A 19,554-nucleotide genomic window follows, 5' to 3' on the forward strand; every position below is an offset into this window, starting at 1 on the left:
GGAAGGGAGGGGGGGGGCAAGGGGCCGGACCGGCGGCGGGACCCGGGGCTCCCGTCACGTGACTCCGCCGCCATCCCTTCCCCTGCGCTCCCTCGTCACGTGGGGCCGCCCGCCGGCTTCCGGAAGTGCGTCACGGGCTCGGGCCTGTCTCCGGAGCGGGGCCCGCTCGGAACTTCGGTGCCAGCCGCGCGGGGCGGGGCGGAGCGGCGGGGCCGTGAGTGGGGGCGGGGCGGGGCCGGCACCGGGACGGGACCGGCACCGGGACGGGACGGGGCGGGGCGGGGCGGGCAGCGCCGCCTACTCCCCGCCGCCGGCCTTCCCCCCCTCAGCCCCCGCCGGCTGCCGGCTCGGTGAGGCGCGGCCGGGGCAGGCCGCGGGCACCGGGGGGCTGCGGGCGGGGGGGGCCAGGCGGGGATTGGGGGGGGTTGGGAGGGGTTGGGGGGGCCGTGCCCTGCGCCGCCCCGGCCCCCGGGCGCACGGCGTGCCGGCGGGTGTGCCCCGAGCCGTTACCGGGGGCGAGGGGGGGGAGGGAGGCGGCCCGGGTTCTGAGCTCGGCGTGCCGCGGGGCACGGGGGGGGGGGTCCCGGGGCTGCAGCCGCGCCGTGCCCGGCCAAAAGGTGCGGGGCGGAGCCGGGGGGAGGCGGCCCCGCTGCCGGGGTGTCCCCGCGTGCAGCGACGCGCCGGGAGGGTGCGCCCGGCCGGCAGCGCTGGCCTCCCGGTGGCGGCAGCGCCAGGAGCCCCGCGCCCGGGGCACCGGGGTGCTCAGCCCCACCCCGCCCCCCCGCTGCGTGCTCGCCGGGATGGGGGAAAAGCCCCCGTGAGAACAACCTGCGCGAGGCAGGGGCTGCTCCTGGTTTCCTGCTCCCCTGAGGTTCCCCCCCCTGGAAACAGCAGACACCCGGCAGGCACGGCTCACCCGCGGTTGCCCAGCCCGGCTTTAGCGTTTGCCACCCTGGGAATCGTTCTGTAGCCGACCCGTGCTGGCGTCAGCGGGGACTGGGGCAGGGCGGCGGCGTGCAGCGGGTGGCAGCGCCCTGCCGGGGGGCCCGGCCCCGCTCAGCCCAGCGGCGTTGGCAGCTGCCAGGTCCCTCCTGTCCCCCCGGTGCGGCCAGAGCCAGCGGTGCTGCTGCCGTACAGTGAGACCCAGCGCCTTCGGAGGGGGTGCTGCTGTCCCACAGCTGCTCCCTTCCCGCTTTGGGCTAACTGCGTGGGCTTGCTCGGCATCTCCTTCCCGGGTTGCTTCAGGCCTCCCTGCTGGGGGTTTTGGGGTTGCCCGTGCCAGTCGGTCAGGGGACGCTTGGCACTCAAGCTTTGGAGTTGGTTTCGGTGGCTCTTGGTGGCCGGGGCAGGTCAGCCTGAAGAGAAATGCTTTGGGCACAGAGCCTGCCGTGGGGCTGGGCTGCTCCGGCTGCGGGGAGCGTGCCGTCGCTCCGCGCTGGGGTCTGGCGGCTGCGCCTCGAGGTTTGTGGCCGCTCGTTGCCACGAGGGTTTGTGGAACACAAACGGCGCTGCCGCGTGCTCTGCCTGAGCTTCCCTGGGGACGCCCCCGAGCGGGGCCGTCAGCTCAGCGCAGGCACAGGGGGGACGGGTGACCCGCATGGGGATGGGTGCTCCCGCTGCAGGAGGGCCAGGCGCAGCCGAGCGGGGCTGGAGCAAGGCGCCGTGGGGCTCAGGGACGCCTTCCCGGCTCTCCGCTGCCTCCGTCTCCACGGGGACGTGTCCGGGAGGCCGCGGCAGCTCTCCTCTGTCCCGAACACCTGAAACAGAGCGGCCGGGCGCTGGGTCCTGCAGCTCGCAGACCCTGCTGGGGAGGGCACGCCCGGCCCTCTCGCCAGGCCCGCCGAGAGCGCGGGTGTCTTGTTTCCAGCCGGGCCCTGCTGGCGCTGTCTGTAAACCCGCCGGGAGATGAATACGCAAGGTGCCGCCGCACTGGTGGGTGGAGGGAGGAGCTCGGGCCGTGCCGGGGAGGCTTGCTTTCCTCTGGCATGGGAGAGAGAGCGTCCCAGGTCCCGGGCCTGCTGCTTCTCCCCCCGCTTCCTTCTTAGGGCGGTTCTCTCTCCCGTTGCCGGCCTCTCACACGGGCGCCGTCCGACCGAAATAGCTGCTGACCTGCCCCGTGCCCCGAGCCGCGGGGCGGGCTGTCCCAGCTGACCCCGGGGGCTGGCTGGTGCGCCTCAGGGGCTCCCCTTCCCCCCCTGCTCCCCTGGGCGCTGTTGTAGTGGGAGCCATGAGCATGGCGATTGCTTTGAAGGTTCGTAAGGCGTGCCACGTACGGAAGGCCGCTGGTCGTGTCCTGGGGGCTTTGACGAGCCCTCGCTTTGGCAGCAAGCGCTGCAGCAGCTGCGGTGAGCTGGGTGCCTGCGCCCAGGGGGGCTTTCCCCGCAGGTCACGCGAGGGCACTGTCCCCGCAGGGCCCGGCGCCGGGGCAGGGAGCGGGTCCTGATGTCGTTGGGCCTCCTCTGTCTGCTCCTCCTGCCACGCCTGCTCTCTCCTCTCTTTAGGCCACTAGTTCCTTGCCAGAGAGTTTGACCACAGAGAGTCGCCAAGATAGCTGGGCCAGGAAGAAAACGTCGCACCCCTGACCCAGACTCCATCACCGACCCCGGCGGGCCGTTTGTGTCCTCCAAACGGCTGAAGATGTCCAGTAGCACCAATGCCCCCGGCCAGAGGAGAGTGTCTCGGGGCTTGGACGACGCCACCAACAAGAAGAAGCAGAAGGATCGAGCCAACCAGGAGAGCAAGGAAGGTGAGAGCCCCCGGCGCGATGGTTTCTCGGCCCCCTGGGGTGGGATCCCGCAGCCATCTGCCGCGGGGTAAGCAGATTTAACTAATCGCTTCCTGTGGCTGCCGTAACCCTGCGACGGGATCCTCTTTGGCACGGTGTCCTCCCCGGACCTGTAACCTCCTTTCTTCGGGTGCTGCTTAGCCCCGGGGATGTGAGGAAGGTCGGCTCCCTGCCCTCGGTTTAAGCCTGGGGCCGGCGGTGGCTGTTTCCAGTCACTGCTTTGGGCTGGGGGGAGCAGCACGGGGGCCTGCAGGTGCCCTCGCAGCTGGACCTACTTCTGCTTCCCAGCCTGGGCGCCGCAGGCAGCGCCCAGGTGCCGACAGCACCCGCCGGGCGTAGAGCCTGCGGGTGGGGCTGTTGTCTCACCTTCCGTGGCGAGGCGCGGCTCCGCCGAAACGGGCGCTCTGCGGCAATTCCTTCCCCGGCCGCTGCGTATCCGATGACAGAAAGTGCTCCGGGTGCAGGCTGCCGTGCCGGGCGGGCGGCGCCTGCGGGCAGGAGGCAGCACGGGTTCCTCCTCCAGCAGCCCCGTGGCCCTGGCAAATCGCTGGGATTCTGCGCCCGCTGCATTCTGACTGCTGCAGCCTCAAAATAACCCGGTGATTTATAGGCCAAGGTAAAAGAGCGCTTACCGAGCCCTGCTGGAACGCTGGGCTGCCCCCCCCCCAGGGCAAAACCCCGGGGCACCGCGAGCACGGCGCTGCTGCCTCCTCTCGCTGCAAGGGCTGTGCTGCCTCTCGGGGCACCCACGCCTGGCGTGGAGGGGCTCCTGCCCTCACGGGGGCTGCGGTGTGGGCCGTGCTGCCTCCATCCCCTTTGTGCAGGGGGTCCCGGGGCAGGCTGGCTCCACCGGCAGCCGCAGTGGTCAGGGGAGGTTTCCTGCTGCTCTGGAGCGCGCCGAGGAGGGCAGCGACAGCCCTGTGGGTGCTCTGGAGTGGAGACCGCAGCTCCCGTTGTCACCGGTTGTGTGCTTCAGCAGGAGGTGCTGTCGCGTTGACACCCTTGCCTGTCGCGGCACATCGCCCTGTGCGGGTGGAGCTGACCCTGAGGCGCTGCTGGCTCTCAGGGGTAATTCTGCAGGGAGCAGGGATTAGGTGTCAGGTCCTAATCGGGACCTGCCTGGTTCCCCGGCCTGAGCTGGAAGGAAGTTTTAGCCCTGGACGCTGGCAGGTTGCGCAGCAGCGGGAATGTTAAAGTGCAGCTGGGCTGCCAGGTTCTCTCCTTACAGCAAGATTGGTTTGAGCACAACCAAACACCGGGTTCTCTGCGTAGGATCAAGGCAGAGCCTCTCCTCTGTGGCCCAGCAGAGACTTGGCAGGGCTCGCAGCCCAGTTACCACAAGCTCCGCAGCCAGGCGTGCCTCGAAGCAGCGCTCTCTGCCCGGCGCAGCAAGGTTGTTTTGCTCCTGCTGCAGAGCTGTGGGGGGCACGGCGCCCGTTGTGGGGTCTGGCTTGCTGCGGGCAGGGCTCAGGGCATCGGGGGAGGTGGCAGGGGGCAGAGGAAGGAGACGAGCAGCTCGTGCAGAATGGAAGTCCTGGGCAGAGGTTTGGTGCTGTGTGATATTTGGGGTGTCGGAGCGCCCGCCCGTGCTCTGAGGTGCCAGAACGCCCGACCCACCTGCGCTCTGCTTCTCTGCCCACCAGTGTCTCGCCCTGAGCCCGAGCAGGCTGAGACCCCCCAGGAGAGGGACTCGGAGGAGGGTAAGTGGAGGTGTGCGCTGGCTGCCAGTGCATGGCCACCGAGCGCCCTCGCCGAGGGACCCGGAGCTCTCACCTTGTCGCTGTCCTGTGCTCTGGCGTCCCGCAGAACTAACCCGAGCGCTCCCTCGCCCCGGTGCTCTTCCTAACAGGGTGCAGCCTTCCCAGAGCAGGGCGCGTGTGGCGGGGAAGGGCCCTCTGCAAACAAGAGGCCCGGGGCACGTGGCAGGCGGCTCCTGGCCTGGGTGTCGCGGTGCCCCTGAGCACAGCCCCGGGTTATCTTGTTGCCGGCATCCTCCCACTGGTTTCTGGGCGGGAAGGTCCCGGGCCATGGCCCCCATCAGGTGCTGCTGATGGTTTTTGCCTTGGCTCCACGTCCCCGCTTTGAGACAGACGGAGCAGGACCCCATCGTAACACAGAACGTAGAACTAAACCAATTGGAAATGAAGGAAACGTCAGCTTTTTTTTTGCCTTGAAGATTTTAGGATGCCACCTGCCAGACCTGGAGCCTGGCAGACACCTGGTGGGGCTCTGTCTGCAGGGAGTGACGCTGCTGCACCGTTTTTTCCCCGGATGAGATGCTCTTGCCATGCTGGCTGGCCCACCCGTGTTTCAGCTGCGTTAGCAGCGCCTACCTGGCAGGAATACAGTGCTCTTGATGATTGCAACTGAGCTGCCCGATTTGCATATGCAAAGGGAAGTGGCAGTTTCTGGTTGTGGTCAGAGTCCACTTGAATCCCCCGGAGTAATTCTGCGGCTTCCTCGTTCCCTGGGAAAGCAGCAGTCGCTCTGTAGTTGGCAGGAGCCGCCCCTTCTTCCCAGCCGTTGTGCTGCGCGTGACTGGGCCAAGCCTTTCTGCCTTCTGATCTCTCTGGTTCCCACTGGGATTCACCTGACCTGCTGCAACACGTGCTCAGGCCCTCGTTCGTGGCCTGATAAGAGCGGGTTCCAAGTGTCTCGGTTTGTTGGCATGCTCTGTGTCCTCTGTGCTGACCTCCTTCGAGCAGACGTGCGTCCGGGCTCGTGCTCCCCTGCCAAGGTGCGTGCGCCGCGGCCTCGCGCCCCAGACGGGCGGGTAACGCTTCCCTCCCTCTCGTAGAGCTGCTGCTGGACTGGAAGCAAAATGCTGACGAGATCATTGTCAAGCTGAACTTGGGCAGCGGAGCTCTGAAGGTGGAGGACGTGGATGCTGCTTTCACCGACACTGACTGCGTGGTCAAACTGCCAGGTACGGGCCGCAGGGCAAATATTTTTCCAACAGGGCTTGGCGTGGCTGCGGGCTAGATGTGGGGCTGGTCCAGGCGAGCATAAAACCTTTCCTTCAGAGGCAATGCCCTGCTGTCGGCTGGCACTGCTTCAGCCAGGCTGATACGAGAGCAGCGTAAAAGAAGAAGGGTGGAGGGCTGGGGGGCAGGATCTGGCTTCTCTCTGCCAAGTGAACAGGTGCCCGCGGCCGTGCTGCGTGCGTCTGTCCCCTGCTCGCTGGGGTGACTGAGTCGGCGCTGGGTATCCCTTGGAAAAGCGTCTGTGCCCCTGAGGGCAGGGAGACACAGGGCCTTCCCTCTGGGAAGGAGGCCAGCCAGATGTACAAAGCAAACCCGAGGAAGCTGGCATCACCCTGAAGGCTTGTGGGTTGTGGCGGCAGCCTGCCTGCAGGCTCTCTGGCTCTGGACAAGCGCTCTTGTGGCCCCCGGGGCAGGTGAAAGAGGGCCGTGGGTTGGGTGGACTGCTGCCTGAGGTGCCATCCCTCTTTGACTGCAGATGGGCGCCAGTGGAGCTGTCAGTTCTATGAGGAGATCGAGGGCTCCTGCAGCAAGGTCCAGTGCAAGAAGGGCAACTTCCTGCAGCTTGTGCTTCAGAAGAAGATCCCGCTTCACACCTGGACCTCGCTTCTGGTAAGGATGAGGGGGGAGCTCTGCCTTTTGGGGGACTGTATGGAGCCTGGCAGAGCTGGCTGAGGGTTTTGCTCCCTGCTCTTGAGCTGCCCTGGCCCAGGGAGCACTCAGGGGCACATCCTGCATCCCTGTGCTGCATGGGGCGTTAAGCCTGCTGCCTCTGTCCCGGGGAGCGGGTGGTGGTGTGCCCTGGCATGCCTGCCACAGCCTCCAGGTTCTGGAGCAGAGCCCTGGTGTGCCCTCGGAAGCGGGAGCGAGGGTTAGGTTCTGGCAAAGAGCGAGAGAGGCACTGCTGCCTGGATGTCTTCCCATTGCGCTGCACTGCTTTTCGCAGAAGAGAAGGAAGGATGGATCCAAAGAGCTGGCCAAAGGGGCCATGTGCTGGGAGAACGGGAAGGAGAAGGCTGCTGCTGCAGAGCTGGCCCCCGAAGAGCCCCGGGCTGAAAGCACAGAGCCACCGAGGTCCCGGCGGGAGCCCTCCAACCCCAAGCGTGCTCAGGGAAGAAGCGAGGCCCTGGGAGGGAAAAGCCCAGCCAGCCCCGGGACGCAGAGCGGCCCCAGCGCCAAGCGGGCAGTTTACCTCAAAGTGGCTCCAACCGAAGAAGAGCCGAATGCCAGAGTCACCGGCAGCGTGGAGCCCAGCAAAGGGCACGGCGGGAGGGCAGGCGGCCGTCGCAACGGCAGAGCCAGCCAGGGCGAGGCACCCACGGCCCTGGCTGACCTCGCGCCACCGCTGGAGAAGGTACCTGAGGACCTGGCTGATCCGTGCTCCCTCAGCCTGCATGTAGAGATGCGGCCCTGCGGGATGAGATGGGCTCCTGGGCGTCTTGGGTGGTGCTGAGGGCTGCTGGGTGCCTGGCTGTGGCGGAGGATGGGGCGAAATACAGCCCAGGACCTGGTAACTAACACTGCCACAGGCACAGGGAACCTGCAATCGCTGGGCCGAGGCCGTGGAGCTAAGGGGTCCAAGCGGGGCAGGTGTGGGCACGGTGAGGCTGTGCCTGCCTGGCTGACGGCAGCGGGCTGCGGGGAGGAGTTGCGGTGGGTTGGCTGGGGCAGCATGGGAGCGAAGCTGTCTCTTCTTCACCGCTTCCTTTTTCCTTGAAAGGCTGTGGTTTTGGCCAAGGAGACCGTTCCCGTGGAGATGCCGCCTCTTGCAGCCACCACGGAGGTGTTCCCCCACCGTGTTGCCACCTGTGTGGAGAAGAGAGTCCTGCAGCCGAGCAGCCCCGCCGAGGCCTCGCGGGGCCGGGACTGCGCGTCCGTCCTGGGAGAGAGCTCCAAGGCCATCCCTGCAGCCACCCCTCCCCTGGGCAGAGACGGTGAGAAGAGGGACTGGTCCAAGGACGACGTGGCTCTGGAAGCAGCAGCTGATGGTGAGTGGCTGGAGCCCACGGGGGTCCCCGGGCTGGTCTGGTTGGGAAGGCCGTGCTTGCAGGGAAGGTAACCTCTCTCCACGGCTTTCCTTGCTCAGAGCCAGAGCCTTTCGTGAGCCTGACCTTTGTCAAGAATGACTCGTATGAGAAAGGCAATGACCTGGTGGTGGTGCACGTCTACGTGAAAGAGATTCACAAGGAGACTTCCAAGGTTTTGTTTCGGGAGCAAGACTTCACATTGGTGTTCCAGACGAGGTACGAGCGTGCCTTGGGATGGCACCAAGCTGTCGCGGAGCTCCTGGCAGCAGCCAGGCTGCTCTGTTTGTTCACCTCTTCTCACTTGCTTCTGATTTCTTTGCAGCGACGTAAACTTCCTTCGCCTCCACCCTGGTTGCGGGCCCCACACGGTGTTCCGGTGGCAGGTGAAGCTCAGGTATGGTCCCAAATTTCCAGCTAATACCGGGGTGAGGGAGCTGAGAGCCGGAGCAGGAACTGGTCCCAGCTGGCCGGTCTGTGCAGGACACGCTCGCTCCTGCACCTGGGCTCACAGCCACATTCTGCATTTCTCACGCCGTGCTGCACCAGGTGCTCCAAACCTGGGATGGTTGCAGAGAAGGAAATCCCGGTGTTTCCATGCCTGCGGTCTTCCCACGGCCTGATCTGGAGCTCTCGTGGGCAGAGCCAGACCAGCCTGTGTGCTTTGGGTGGGGTGTCCTGCTAGAGCGGGCACGTGGAGCCAGGCAGAACAGATCTGTGGGGAAGGGGGCCCTCTGTGTGCCTGGGCTCGGGGGTGTCTCCCCTGCTTCCTGGAGCCCCCCTTGGGGTTGACACTAGTTGAGAGGCTGTGGCCCTACCCGACAGAGGCTTTTTCGCGTCTTTGAAGCTGCTGGGGTGTCTGGGGAACTCCTCACTTGCTGCCTGTTTTTCAGGAACCTTATTGAGCCGGACCAGTGCACGTACAACTTCACAGTGTCTCGCATTGACGTCTGCTTGAAGAAACGCCAGAGCCAGCGCTGGGGCGGGCTGGAGGCTCCGGCCACACGAGGTCTGCACCCTGCCTTCCCCTTGTATTGCCCGTCTGCTGCGCCCTGGTGCCTTCCTCACTGCCAGCAGTGCCTGTATGGCACCGGGTCCTCTGGCACAGGGTTGCGGGGAGGGAGAGGGATGAGTGGGTGCGGGGCAGGTGAGCCAAGTGCTGGGGAAGGGCACTGCTGCTCCTCGCCCTCACTGGGAAGAGGGGTGGGCGAGAGCCTGTGTGTGTGTGTGTGAGCATGGGCCGAGCAGCTCAGCCCTGCCGTGGGCAGCTTGTGGTGCTGCTAACCACAGGCCCACCCTTCCCCCTTTTTAAGGTGCAGTGGGTGGTGCAAAGGTTGCCATGCCTACAGGCCCTACCCCTCTGGATAAGACCCCCCCGGGCAGTAACCAGCACCCCCTGTCCAGCAAAGAGGAGGCCCGAGCCAGCGACAAAGAGAAGCCACGCGTCGAGGATGGGGGTCTGGACGGTGTGGCAGCCCGTACAGCCCCAGAACACGTGGCAGTGAAGCAAGAACCTCACATCCCCTCGGTGAGTGGAGCTGTGCCGTGTTTGACCTGGCTGGGGGGGAAGTGGGGGGCCACTCTTCTCTCTTGTTGGAGCCCATCCTCCTCGGTGCTGCTCTGGGGTCCAGCAAACTGTTCCTGGAGGAGGTGGCAGTGCTCCTGTCAGAGCTGACAGAGCTGGGGACAGCAGTTGTCCAGGTGGGAGATGGTGTGGTGGCTCCAGACCGGCCCTGTCTGAGGGGTGCCTTGGTTAGTCAGGTTCCTGCGGTGTTCCCAAAGGCCCCTGGCGCACAGCACCCTCACACCCAGCTCTGCTTTGACAGCCCAAACCGACCTGCATGGTGCCCCCGATGACGCACAGCCCCGTGAGCACCGAGAGCGTGGAGGATGATGAGGACGAGGACGAGAAGAAGAAGGTGTGCCTGCCCGGCTTCACGGGGCTGGTGAACCTGGGCAACACCTGCTTCATGAACAGCGTCATCCAGTCGCTGTCCAACACCCGGGAGCTGCGCGACTACTTCCACGGTGAGCACACGCCTGGAGCCCAGCAGAGCCCGGCCCCTCGGACAGCGCAGCCACCCTCGCTCTCCTCCATCTCTTACAGATCGGTCCTTCGAGTCGGAAATCAACTACAACAACCCGCTGGGGACAGGGGGCCGCCTGGCCATCGGCTTTGCCATGCTGCTGCGGGCGCTGTGGAAGGGCACGCACCATGCCTTCCAGCCCTCTAAGCTGAAGGTAGGCACCAAAGCTCCACGGGAGCTGCTGGGCGCTCTTCTCTGCGAGCCGGGTGGGTGCAGGCAGGATTTGTGCGCGGGGGCAAGCAGGGCTGACGGCTGTGCTCCTCCAGGCGATCGTGGCCAGCAAGGCCAGCCAGTTCACTGGCTATGCCCAGCACGACGCTCAGGAGTTCATGGCCTTCCTGCTCGACGGCCTGCACGAGGATCTCAACCGCATCCAGAACAAGCCCTACACAGAGACCGTTGACTCGGATGGGAGGCCCGATGAGGTAAAGGTGCCCCTGGAAGCACTGGGCGCTGCACAGCAGCCCTGTCCCCTGTGATTTAGGGCAGTGCTGAGCCCTTTCTCCCTGCAGGTGGTAGCTGAGGAGGCTTGGCAGCGACACAAGATGAGGAATGACTCCTTCATTGTGGACCTCTTCCAGGGCCAGTACAAATCCAAGCTGGTGTGCCCAGTCTGTTCCAAGGTAGGGCAGCTCTGGAGGCTCTGCCTCTGTCCTGGCTGTACCGCAGGCTCCAGCCCCCACTCGTAGACCCTCAGAGCACAAGTCAGAGGGCAGGGCCAGATCTCAGGCCTGCTGGGACCGCTGCCCTGCTGATCGCAGCCACAAGCAGTTCCCAGTACTGAGTGTGCTTTTGTGCCTGCAGGTGTCCATCACCTTCGACCCCTTCCTGTACCTCCCCGTGCCCCTCCCACAGAAGCAGAAGGTGCTGACCGTCTACTACTTTGCGAAGGAGCCGCACAAGAAACCTATCAAGGTAAAGGACCCTGACCGTCCTGGGGAGGTAGCCTGAGAGGGCTCTTGGAGGTGCCACAGGTCTGTGCGAGCGGGCTGAGCCTCGTGCGAAGCCAAGGCCCGCGTGCCTTGGTGCGGCATTACTAACGGGGTGCTTTCTTCGTGGCAGTTCCTCGTGAGTATCAGCAAGGAGAACTCCAGTGCCATGGAGGTACTTGACTCGGTGGCCCACAGCGTGCGTGTGAAACCAGAGAACCTGCGCCTGGCAGAGGTGAGGGGGCTCCAACTGGCCAGCAAGCCGTGGGCTGCTCTTCTGGGTGCCCCTGGGTCACCCACAGAAAGCGTTGCCATCAGCAGCCCCTTCTCCACGGGGCGGGGGGGATTTTGTCCACGGGTGGCAGTGTCATGCGCTGGGTGCTGCCAGGCAGATCCCTGCTCAGCAGGGCTGGGCCACTGCCGTGGGGCAAGTGGTGCCACCTTGGTGGGGTGGTGAGCGGAGCACAGCATCCCCGTGGTGCTGCTGTCCCCACAGTTCACGGGGGGGGGGCTCAGGTCTGTGGCTTTCTCGGGAGGGGAAGAGCAGGGCAGCCCTCTGAGCACGAGGCAGCCCTCACGTGGCCCCGTTCCACTGCTTTCCTGGCAGGTGATCAAGAATCGCTTTCACCGCATGTTCCTGCCGTCCCACTCGCTCGACACCGTCTCCCCCACAGACCTGCTGCTCTGCTTCGAGGTGCTGTCCCCAGAGCTGGCCAAGGAGCGGGTCGTGGAGCTGCAGGTCCAGCAGGTAAGCAAGTGGAAGATTAGGACTGCTGGGTGGCACTCAGGGAGGCTGAACGGGTTGGGGAGAGCAGCAGAAGGGCTTGCACAAAGGGGTGACGTACCAGGGTGACATACCGAGGGCCTGCCGAGGCTGCCTTACCCTGCCCAGGTGCCCTCCCATGCCCAACGGGGTTCTTCCTCCTGCAGCGTCCGCAGGTACCCAGCGTCCCTGTCGCCAAGTGTGCAGCCTGCCAGAAGAAGCAGCTGTCGGAGGAAGAGAAGCTCAGGCGCTGCACGAGGTGCTACCGAGTCGGTTACTGCAACGTGTGAGTTGGCTTGGTGCCCGGCGGGGAGGGAGGGAGGGTCTCCTGCTGCGTTGGGTGGGACGGGAGAGCTCAACCCACGGGGAGGAGGTGGGATGGGCCCGGCCTTTGGGATGGAGCCAGTCTGGCTCTGAGCGCCCCCCTCACCCCAGGTGCACCCCTCCAGCCCTGCCGAGCTCCCGCTGGGCTCCTGCCGGACTGGTTGCAGACGCTGGGCTCATGGGGCTGCGTGTGTGTTGCAGAGCATGCCAGAAGACACACTGGCCAGACCACAAGGCTTTGTGCCGCCCTGAGAACATCGGTTTCCCCTTCCTCATCAGCGTGCCGGAGTCCCGCCTCACCTACGCCCGCCTGGCCCAGCTGCTGGAGGGCTACGCAAGGTGAGGGGGCAGGGAAGGGGGGGTGCTTCTGCCTGACCCCAGCCCAGCCCCGTGCCTGGCCGGCTGTGACCGTCCGCTCCTTGCCCAGGTACTCGGTCAGCGTGTTCCAGCCTCCCTTCCAGCTGGGACGGATGTCGCCAGAGCAGGGGCTGCAGCCGCTGCTCCCCGACAAGCTGGAGCCCCTGGCCAAGAGCAGCTGCACAGCCGCCACCTCTGCCCCCGAGCTGGGGGACGGGGACAGGGCGTCCGGCCTCCTGCAGGAGCCCCCGCTCTCGCCGGCCGTGCCCGAGCTGCATCCAGAGCTGGGTGACAGCGGCACCGTCCGCAGCAAGGTCCTGGCAGCCAGGAGTTCCCTGCTGAGCTTGGATTCCGGCTTCTCCGAGCACGTGGAGTCGCAGGGCGACAGCTGCTGCGAGAAGGAGCCGTCCTACGAGAGAGCCCTCAAACCCGAAGGTAAGAGGTGCTGCAGTGCTAACCCTCTCTGTGCCAGCAGCCCGGACGGCCCCCTGGCGAGGCAGGGAGCGATTCTTCCTCCTTGGGGTGACCTCCCACCGCAGCATCTGTTTTCTCCGTGTGGCTTGGTCCGGAGGCCCCTGCAGACATCCCGGAGGCCGTGGGAGCCGTGTTTTGGCTGTGCTGCCCCACCTGGAATGCCTGCCAGCCCACGCTCTGCCTTGCCCTGGCAGGGCCCGTGCGGCAGAGCAAAGACCTGACTTGGGAGGAGGCTGGGCTGCTGTGGGAGGGGCGGCGAGGCAGGGGCTGCCAGAGTCCCGTGGGAGGCTGAGCCCCTCGGGGCTGTGAGCGCCTCGTTTCCCTCGCTCTGACTCAGCTGCACGGGAGCAGCCTCTCGCGCTTGGCCGCCCGGCTGTCACGTTTCCAGACGCTCGTCTCAGGATGGCAGCAATGTGCAGAGAAGGGGCAAGGCAGGCAGGCAGAGGAGCGCGGCTTGCCAGGGGCAGGCGCCTGCTAAAAATAGTCAAGGACACTGGGCACGTGGTTGTGTCCCTGCAAGGCCGTAGCATGTGAGGTGGGGGTGGGGGCACTGCAAATTCTTGGCCCCTACGCCGGGCAGGCAGGCGGTGCCACCGAAGATCTGTCCCTGCCTGTCCGCAGCTGCCATCCCTGGGTACCAGCACACTCCAGACTCGCTGAGCGCCCGAGCCACGCAGTTCTACATCAACAAGATCGATGCCGCCAACAAAGAGTACAAGCTGGAAGATAAAGGTGAGCCCAGAGCCCTGGGGAGATCCGATTTCTTCCCTCGTGGCCTCTGGCGGAGTGGCGGTGGATCTTCCTGGCCGGGGAGCGAGAGGCTCCTGGGCCAGAGAGCCGTTGGTCTCAGCACAACAAAAGCTGCATCTGGCACGGGAGCTGGTGCCTGCTCCCTGGAAGCTCTTCTCAGGCACGATGCGTCTGTTCCCCTGAGAAACAGACCTGTTCCCCTCACCCCCCTGCACCCACAGAGGGACGGTGAGCTCTGTGGCTGGGTCACCACTCTGAAGAAATGCTGGTCACGTAGACACCGCTGAGAGTGGTCCTCACGCTGGCTGTGGGGTGCTGCCACCCTGGGCTGGGGAACCTGGCAGAGCAGCGGGGGCGCCTGGCAGGGACACTTGTGTCCTCCTGGCCCTGCTGCGTGTTTGTTCTATCGAGCCGGGCTGGGCAAGACTGCTCCTAGTCCAGGCAAGGTGGCGTGGTCTGGCCGGGGGGTAGGTGTGTGAGGTGTGCGCCCCCTGACAGGTGACGCCCCCCTGGAGCTGGCAGACGACTGCTCCCTTGCCCTGGTGTGGAAGAACAACGAGCGCCTCAAGGAGTTTGTGCTGGTGGAGTCCAAGGAGCTGGAGTGCGTGGAAGACCCGGGCTCGGCCAGCGAAGCGGCGCGGGCTGGCCACTTCACCCTGGAGCAGTGCCTCAACCTCTTCACCAAGCCCGAAGTCCTGGCCCCGGAGGAAGCGTGGTGAGGAAGGCGGCGCAGCGGGTTCCAGCCTGCGGGCCCAGGCAGCAGCGGGGGTTTCCCGGGAGCTGCCCGCTCCTGCACGCCCTTTCTCCCGGCAGCCAGGAATGCTGGGCTGTGTGCTGGGGAGGGAGGCCAGGAGCCAGCAGGGAGCCACGCCAGCGCTCCGCGGGGCTGTGCTGGCCTGCCCCTGGCAGGGGAGGCGGAGATGTCCCTCGCTGCTCCCCCAGATCCACGCGTGGGGGAGCGTGGCGCTGGGCGCAGACCCCCGAGGCTCTCCCCACGTCGGTAACGAGCACGTGTGCTTCCCGCAGGTACTGCCCCAAGTGCAAGCAGCACCGCGAGGCCTCCAAGCAGCTGATGCTGTGGCGCCTGCCCAACGTCCTCATCATCCAGCTCAAGCGCTTCTCCTTCCGCAGCTTCATTTGGCGGGACAAGATCAACGACATGGTGGACTTCCCCGTCCGGTGAGAGCTCGGGGGGCGAGGCGCCGGGGATGGCACTGCGTGCGCCGCCCCGCTGCCTGGCCTCTCCCTGACCGTCCCCGCGTCCCTCCCTAGGAGCCTGGACCTGAGCAAGTTCTGCATCGGCCGGAAGGGCGAGCAGCAGCTGCCCATGTATGACCTGTACGCTGTGATCAACCACTACGGAGGCATGATCGGCGGGCACTACACAGCGTACGCCCGCCTGCCCAACGACAAGAACAGCCAGCGCAGTGACGTGGGTGAGGATCAGCTGCCCTTGCCGCCCCCCCTGCCCCTTCTCCCGCAGCTGGGGACGGTCTCCTTGCTTAACCCTTCCCTCCGCTCAGGCTGGCGGCTCTTCGATGACAGCACAGTCACCACCGTGGACGAGAGCCAGGTGGTAACCAGATACGCGTACGTCCTCTTCTACCGACGGAGGAACTCTCCTGTGGAGAGACCCCTGCCAGGCCACCCCCCAGACCACCGAGCCGAGCGCACCCCCTCTGCCGAAGCTGCTGCCAGTCAGGTGAGAGCTCGCGTCCCTCCCAGCGCCGATGGAGCCGCCGAGCCTTGAAAACGTGCATGTGCCCGCCTGCAGGGCCCCGCGGAGCCTGGCGCAGTCGTGGTTCGGTGCCTGCCTCTCCTTGAGACTGAAGAGCTTGTGCCAACTGGGCTTTGGGGTCTGACTTGTCCTGTTGCGGCCGTGATCTTGGGACGGGCGCATCCCGAAGGGGTGGTGGGAGAGTCGGTTCCAGCCACCGGTGGGGGGGGGAGTGCTGGTGGGAGGGCACAGAGCTGCGCTGGGGCGTCAGAGGCAGGAGGGAGCCGTGCCCCGCTGGGCTCTGCGCCGGGAAGGACCGAGAGCAGCGGATCAGGAACTGGCTGCGCCGGGAAGCACAGCCCCTCGGGGCAGGGTGGGGGATGCTTTCTGCTGGGACCCAGCCCAGGGCCACGCTGGGTGCAGAAAAGACAAATGCCAGCACCCAGCCAGAGGCCTGCAAGCCTCCGCAGGGTGCTGAGGAGAAACCTGCCAGAGCGAGCTGTGCTGCGGGACGGGCTGGGAGGGGTGGGCACTTCCAGCACGTACCAATGGGGACCGGTCGGACTGTTCTCTGCCGAAATGTCAAAAAAAACAAAGGCCCGGGCTGGGGGTGCAGCGCGTTGCCTGCCTGCCAGGCTCCCCTGGGTCGCTGTGCTGCAGCCCTTCCCGCTGCGCCGGCCCCCCGGGGGCTGAGGACAATGCTTGGCTGTGGCACAGCTGAACGCGTGCGCCCCTTGGGGCCTTCTTGACCAGCCCGGGCTGCCGTCACGCAGCCGTGGGTCGGGCGGCCCGGCTCTTCCTTCCCAGCCGGGGCCTGGAGCTGCCTGCCTACGGGGCCGGGAGGGGCTGCTCCTGTCCCGGGGGCTGTGCGCGCCCTGGAGCTGCCCCACGCGCTGCGGGTGGCCCGGGTCAGGGCAAGGCTGCTCCGCGCGTCCTGCGCCGGCCGTGGGAGGCTGGGAGGCCCCCGCGGTGCCGGGGATCACCGTGTGCCCCGCAGCCCCACGGCCCATCGGATCCTCCCAGGGCCCATCGGATCCCCCCGGGGCCCATCGGGGCGCTGGCAGCGCCGGATCCGGCGCGGTGCTGGCGTGCGTTGGATCCTGCTGGGGCTGAGCGGGTCCCCGACCCCCTGGGACCACGCGCACCTTCCCGAGTGCCCTCGGAGACCTGCGTCCTGATTGGCTGCCCGCGTGATCACCGGCACAGGGAAGGGCTGGGCTGCGATTGGCTGCCTGCAGGAATCACCTGGGAAGCTGGGCTGCGATTGGCTCTCGAGGGATCCCCACCCGCCGAAGGAGAGCTGGGACTGGTTGTGCCGCCGCCGCGCCTCCTGCTCCTACCCCGAGCTGCGCCCCCATTGGCCGCCGTCTGAACAATCCCGTTGGGATCACCACAGCCGGCCTCCCATTGGCTGCTGCCCACCCCCTCGCCTGCCTGGATCCACCAATAGCAGAGCTCCAACTCCACCGGGATCCAGCCGCCGGCTCCCCGCGAAGACGCCGCCCGGCAGCCCCCCGCCGCCCCGCCTGCGCCCAGCGGAGCCCGGCTGCGCCGCGAGCACCGGCAGCCCCCAGGAGTTGCAGGGGCGGGCGCGACCGCGCTGCATGGGGAGGCGGGCTGGTGGGGCACGGGACTGGGCTCGCAGGCAGCCGCCTGCCCCGGGGGATGGCGAGGGGTGTTGCCCGTTGTGTTCTCCAAGTGCTGACGCAGGTTTCCACATCGCAGGCTTCTCTGATCTGGCAGGAACTGGAGGCTGAAGAACAAGAACTGCAGCTCGAGGCTCCCCAAAGGCCTGCGAGAAACTCCTGGAGGCCCCGTGGCCAGAAGAGGAGTCCGGGCACCCCCCAGCACCCAGACGAAGGCTGCGTCAGATACTTCGTCCTGGCCACCACGGCCGCAATCGTGGCTCTCTTCCTCAACGTGTTCTACCCGCTCATTTACCAGACCCGCTGGAGATAGGCACGGGCACGTAGCCAGCTGCAGGAGCAGGGCCGCCGGGGCACGCGCCGTGCCAGGACACCACGCGACGAAGACGTCAGGTGGCAGGACAGAGCCCTCCGGGAAGGACTCGCGCGCTGAGGGCACGATCGGGCCTCGCCGAGGGAAGCGTGGGGCCGTTGGCTCCTGCCTGTCTGCTCTGGCATCTCCCGTGCCAGCTGGCACGGCCGCCTGGCTGGCCCGCAGCCGTGCCAAGGCACAGCCCGGAACCAGGATCCCCTCAGCCCTCCCTCGCCCTGGCTGCCTGCTCGGAGCAGGGCTGGCCCCACGGCTATGTGCCGCTCAGGAAGGGACAGTGCCGCTGCCCCGGGGACCGTCGCCTGTCTCCGCTCACCTCCTGGGAACGAGCAGTGCCCTGCCCCGAGGCTGCTGCGAGGACAGGATGCCCTGACCCGGTTGCTGGTCCAGCTGCGCGTGCTGCTTCAGGAGCCTCGTGTTCTCCAGAGCTGGCACGAGACGTGTCCCCCGGGCCACAGTTGTCCCTTGTGCTGGGGCTGGATGGGCTTGTCACCAATGGCTCATGTACTTCCCTGCTCAACCGGAGAGCTCAGCAGCACCCAGGCAGCCCTGGGGGAGCCTGGCAGGCTGCGCTGGGGCACCTGCGGCAAGCACGGACCTGCGGGGGCTGCACCTGCCTGCGCCCAGGGGGGCCGGGTCCCTGCTGCGTGCACGGCCTGGCGTGGGGCCGGGGGCAGCGCCTCGGTTCTGAGGGGCCTGTGCTGCGGGAGAGGCGTGGGGTCGGGGCGAGCAGGTAGGACCCAGGCTGCAGGAGGGCGGTGTCTCGCGGCTCTGCTGGCAGCGTCGCTCTCCTGCGTGCTGTGGGGGGTGTTAATAAAGGCAGGTTTTCCAAAGAGACGTGGCGCCCCTCTCCTGTGTGATGGCAGCCCGGCTCCAGGCAGGGAGCACCCCAGCAGGTGTCCGTGCCCTCCCTCCACTGGTGTCCCTCTCCAGCCCCCTGTGCTGGCCCCGTGGCCCCAGCCAGTGCAGGAGCCCTGCCCTAGGGTGCAGCAGGCTCCGGGCACAACTCTGCCTGCCCCTGCCGTGGGGCCCTGCCCGTGGGGCAGCAGCTGTGGCACGTGCAGGGCGCTGGGCGCCTGGCGGGGCCGGCGGCGCGCTGTCCCGCGGGGCTGGGACAAGGGCTGCAGCGCCGGCGGTGTCTGACATTGAGATGTGTTGCCCTTGGCTGAGCGTTGCTCGGGCATGTTTGGGTTTGAGAGGTGACTTCAGAGCCCTGTGACTTCCTTTTCCGTCTCCGCTGCTGTCCTGGCGGCGGTGCCCTTGGCCGTCTCAGGAAGGATGCTCAGCAGGAGCACAGTTCTCCCGGGCTTCTGCCTGGGGCCCCTTCCTCACAGGGGAAGGGGGGGGGCTTGAGCCAGGCTGCGGGGCCCCCGCGGCTCCCCCCCGGCTCCCCCCCCCACCTCCTCAGTCCCACGCCCCTCCTGCAGCTCCCCACGCGCGGGTCCCAGCGCGGTGAGCGCTGCTGCGGTCAGGAGCCGCTTGTCCTGGAACAGTCGCCTCATTGTCTGCTGCCCCGGGGCCGGTGGCTTCCCCCGCGCGCCCACGGCGTTGGCCTCGTGGGGCTGAGTCAGCGCCTGGCGCCTCTGGGGTGACCTCTGCTCCTGCTGGGGCTGGAGCCCGGGGCTTGGGGCCCCCTGCCTGCACCTGCCTGCCCCCGGGGTGGGGGTCCTGGCTCCGGACACCCCCTGAAGCCCCGCACTGTGTGAGAGCCAGGCAGGGGCCGGCACCCACCCCGTGGCTCGCCGCTGCTGGCCCCGTGCCGCGCTGGGACGCTGCTCTGCCCGGCCCACGCCGCGGCAGCCCGGGGGCAGAGGTGCCGGACAGGGCGAGGCAGCAGCGCCGGGGCTGGGCCGAGCGTGCCGCAGCCTGGCTCTCCTCGCTTGGGCAGGTCTCCGGGGCTGCTCCGGGCTCGGTGCCTTCCCCCCTGCCCCGCTTCACGGTGCCGCCGAAGCCCAGGAGCCGCCCTGCGGGGCCTTTGCCGGGGGCGAGGCGGGAGGAGAGGGGCAGGCAGCGCCCCGCTCTCCAACTCACGGCCACCTTCTGCTTGCAGGGACTGACCCCGGTGCCGTTCGGATCCGGCCTGGCCCCCGAAGGAGCCCCGGCGCTGGCCGCGGAAGGCCTCCCCGAGCGTTTCGCCAGCCCCGCCGAACGCCCGGCCCCCTCCTACAGCAGCATGGAAGAAGTCGACTAGGGCGTCGCGGGCACCCGCCCCGGGGGGTGCGGGCCGGGCCGGGCACCGGGGAGGAGGGGGGGCGGGCAGGGGTCGGGGCTTGTCCTGCTCTCATTAAACTCGCTGAACTCTGCTCGCCTCTGCTGCCTGCTGCGTGGCCCCGCGGATTGTCACCGT

General features: G+C 67.2%; 1 protein-coding gene across 8 annotated transcripts; it reads left to right on the forward strand.

Annotated features, from left to right (window-relative positions):
• Nucleotides 1–57: 57 nt before the first annotated feature.
• Nucleotides 58–19,510, forward strand: USP19 (ubiquitin specific peptidase 19). 8 transcript variants are annotated; one of them, XM_083796109.1, is made up of 27 exons: nt 58–177; nt 2,502–2,746; nt 4,429–4,485; nt 5,583–5,711; nt 6,245–6,378; nt 6,713–7,120; nt 7,487–7,754; nt 7,853–8,009; nt 8,116–8,187; nt 8,684–8,799; nt 9,104–9,318; nt 9,617–9,818; nt 9,898–10,031; nt 10,144–10,302; nt 10,390–10,500; nt 10,682–10,792; nt 10,940–11,041; nt 11,414–11,554; nt 11,737–11,855; nt 12,095–12,232; nt 12,321–12,685; nt 13,346–13,456; nt 13,973–14,189; nt 14,501–14,653; nt 14,747–14,910; nt 14,998–15,176; nt 16,917–18,040. In XM_083796109.1, exons 2-27 carry the CDS (start codon nt 2,638–2,640, stop codon nt 17,148–17,150), a joined length of 4,305 nt encoding a protein of 1,434 aa, XP_083652235.1. In that variant the 5' UTR covers nt 58–177; nt 2,502–2,637; the 3' UTR covers nt 17,151–18,040. The 8 variants fall into 8 exon arrangements, with proteins under 8 accessions (XP_083652235.1, XP_083652241.1, XP_083652234.1 ...); XM_083796115.1 differs by lacking the exon at nt 16,917–18,040 and adding an exon at nt 19,258–19,510 and having other exon boundaries at nt 80–214; XM_083796108.1 differs by having other exon boundaries at nt 80–214.
• Nucleotides 19,511–19,554: the final 44 nt, after the last annotated feature.

Source organism: Anser anser (assembly GCF_964211835.1).
Source record: "Anser anser genome assembly, chromosome: 12".
Lineage (NCBI taxonomy): Eukaryota > Metazoa > Chordata > Aves > Anseriformes > Anatidae > Anser > Anser anser.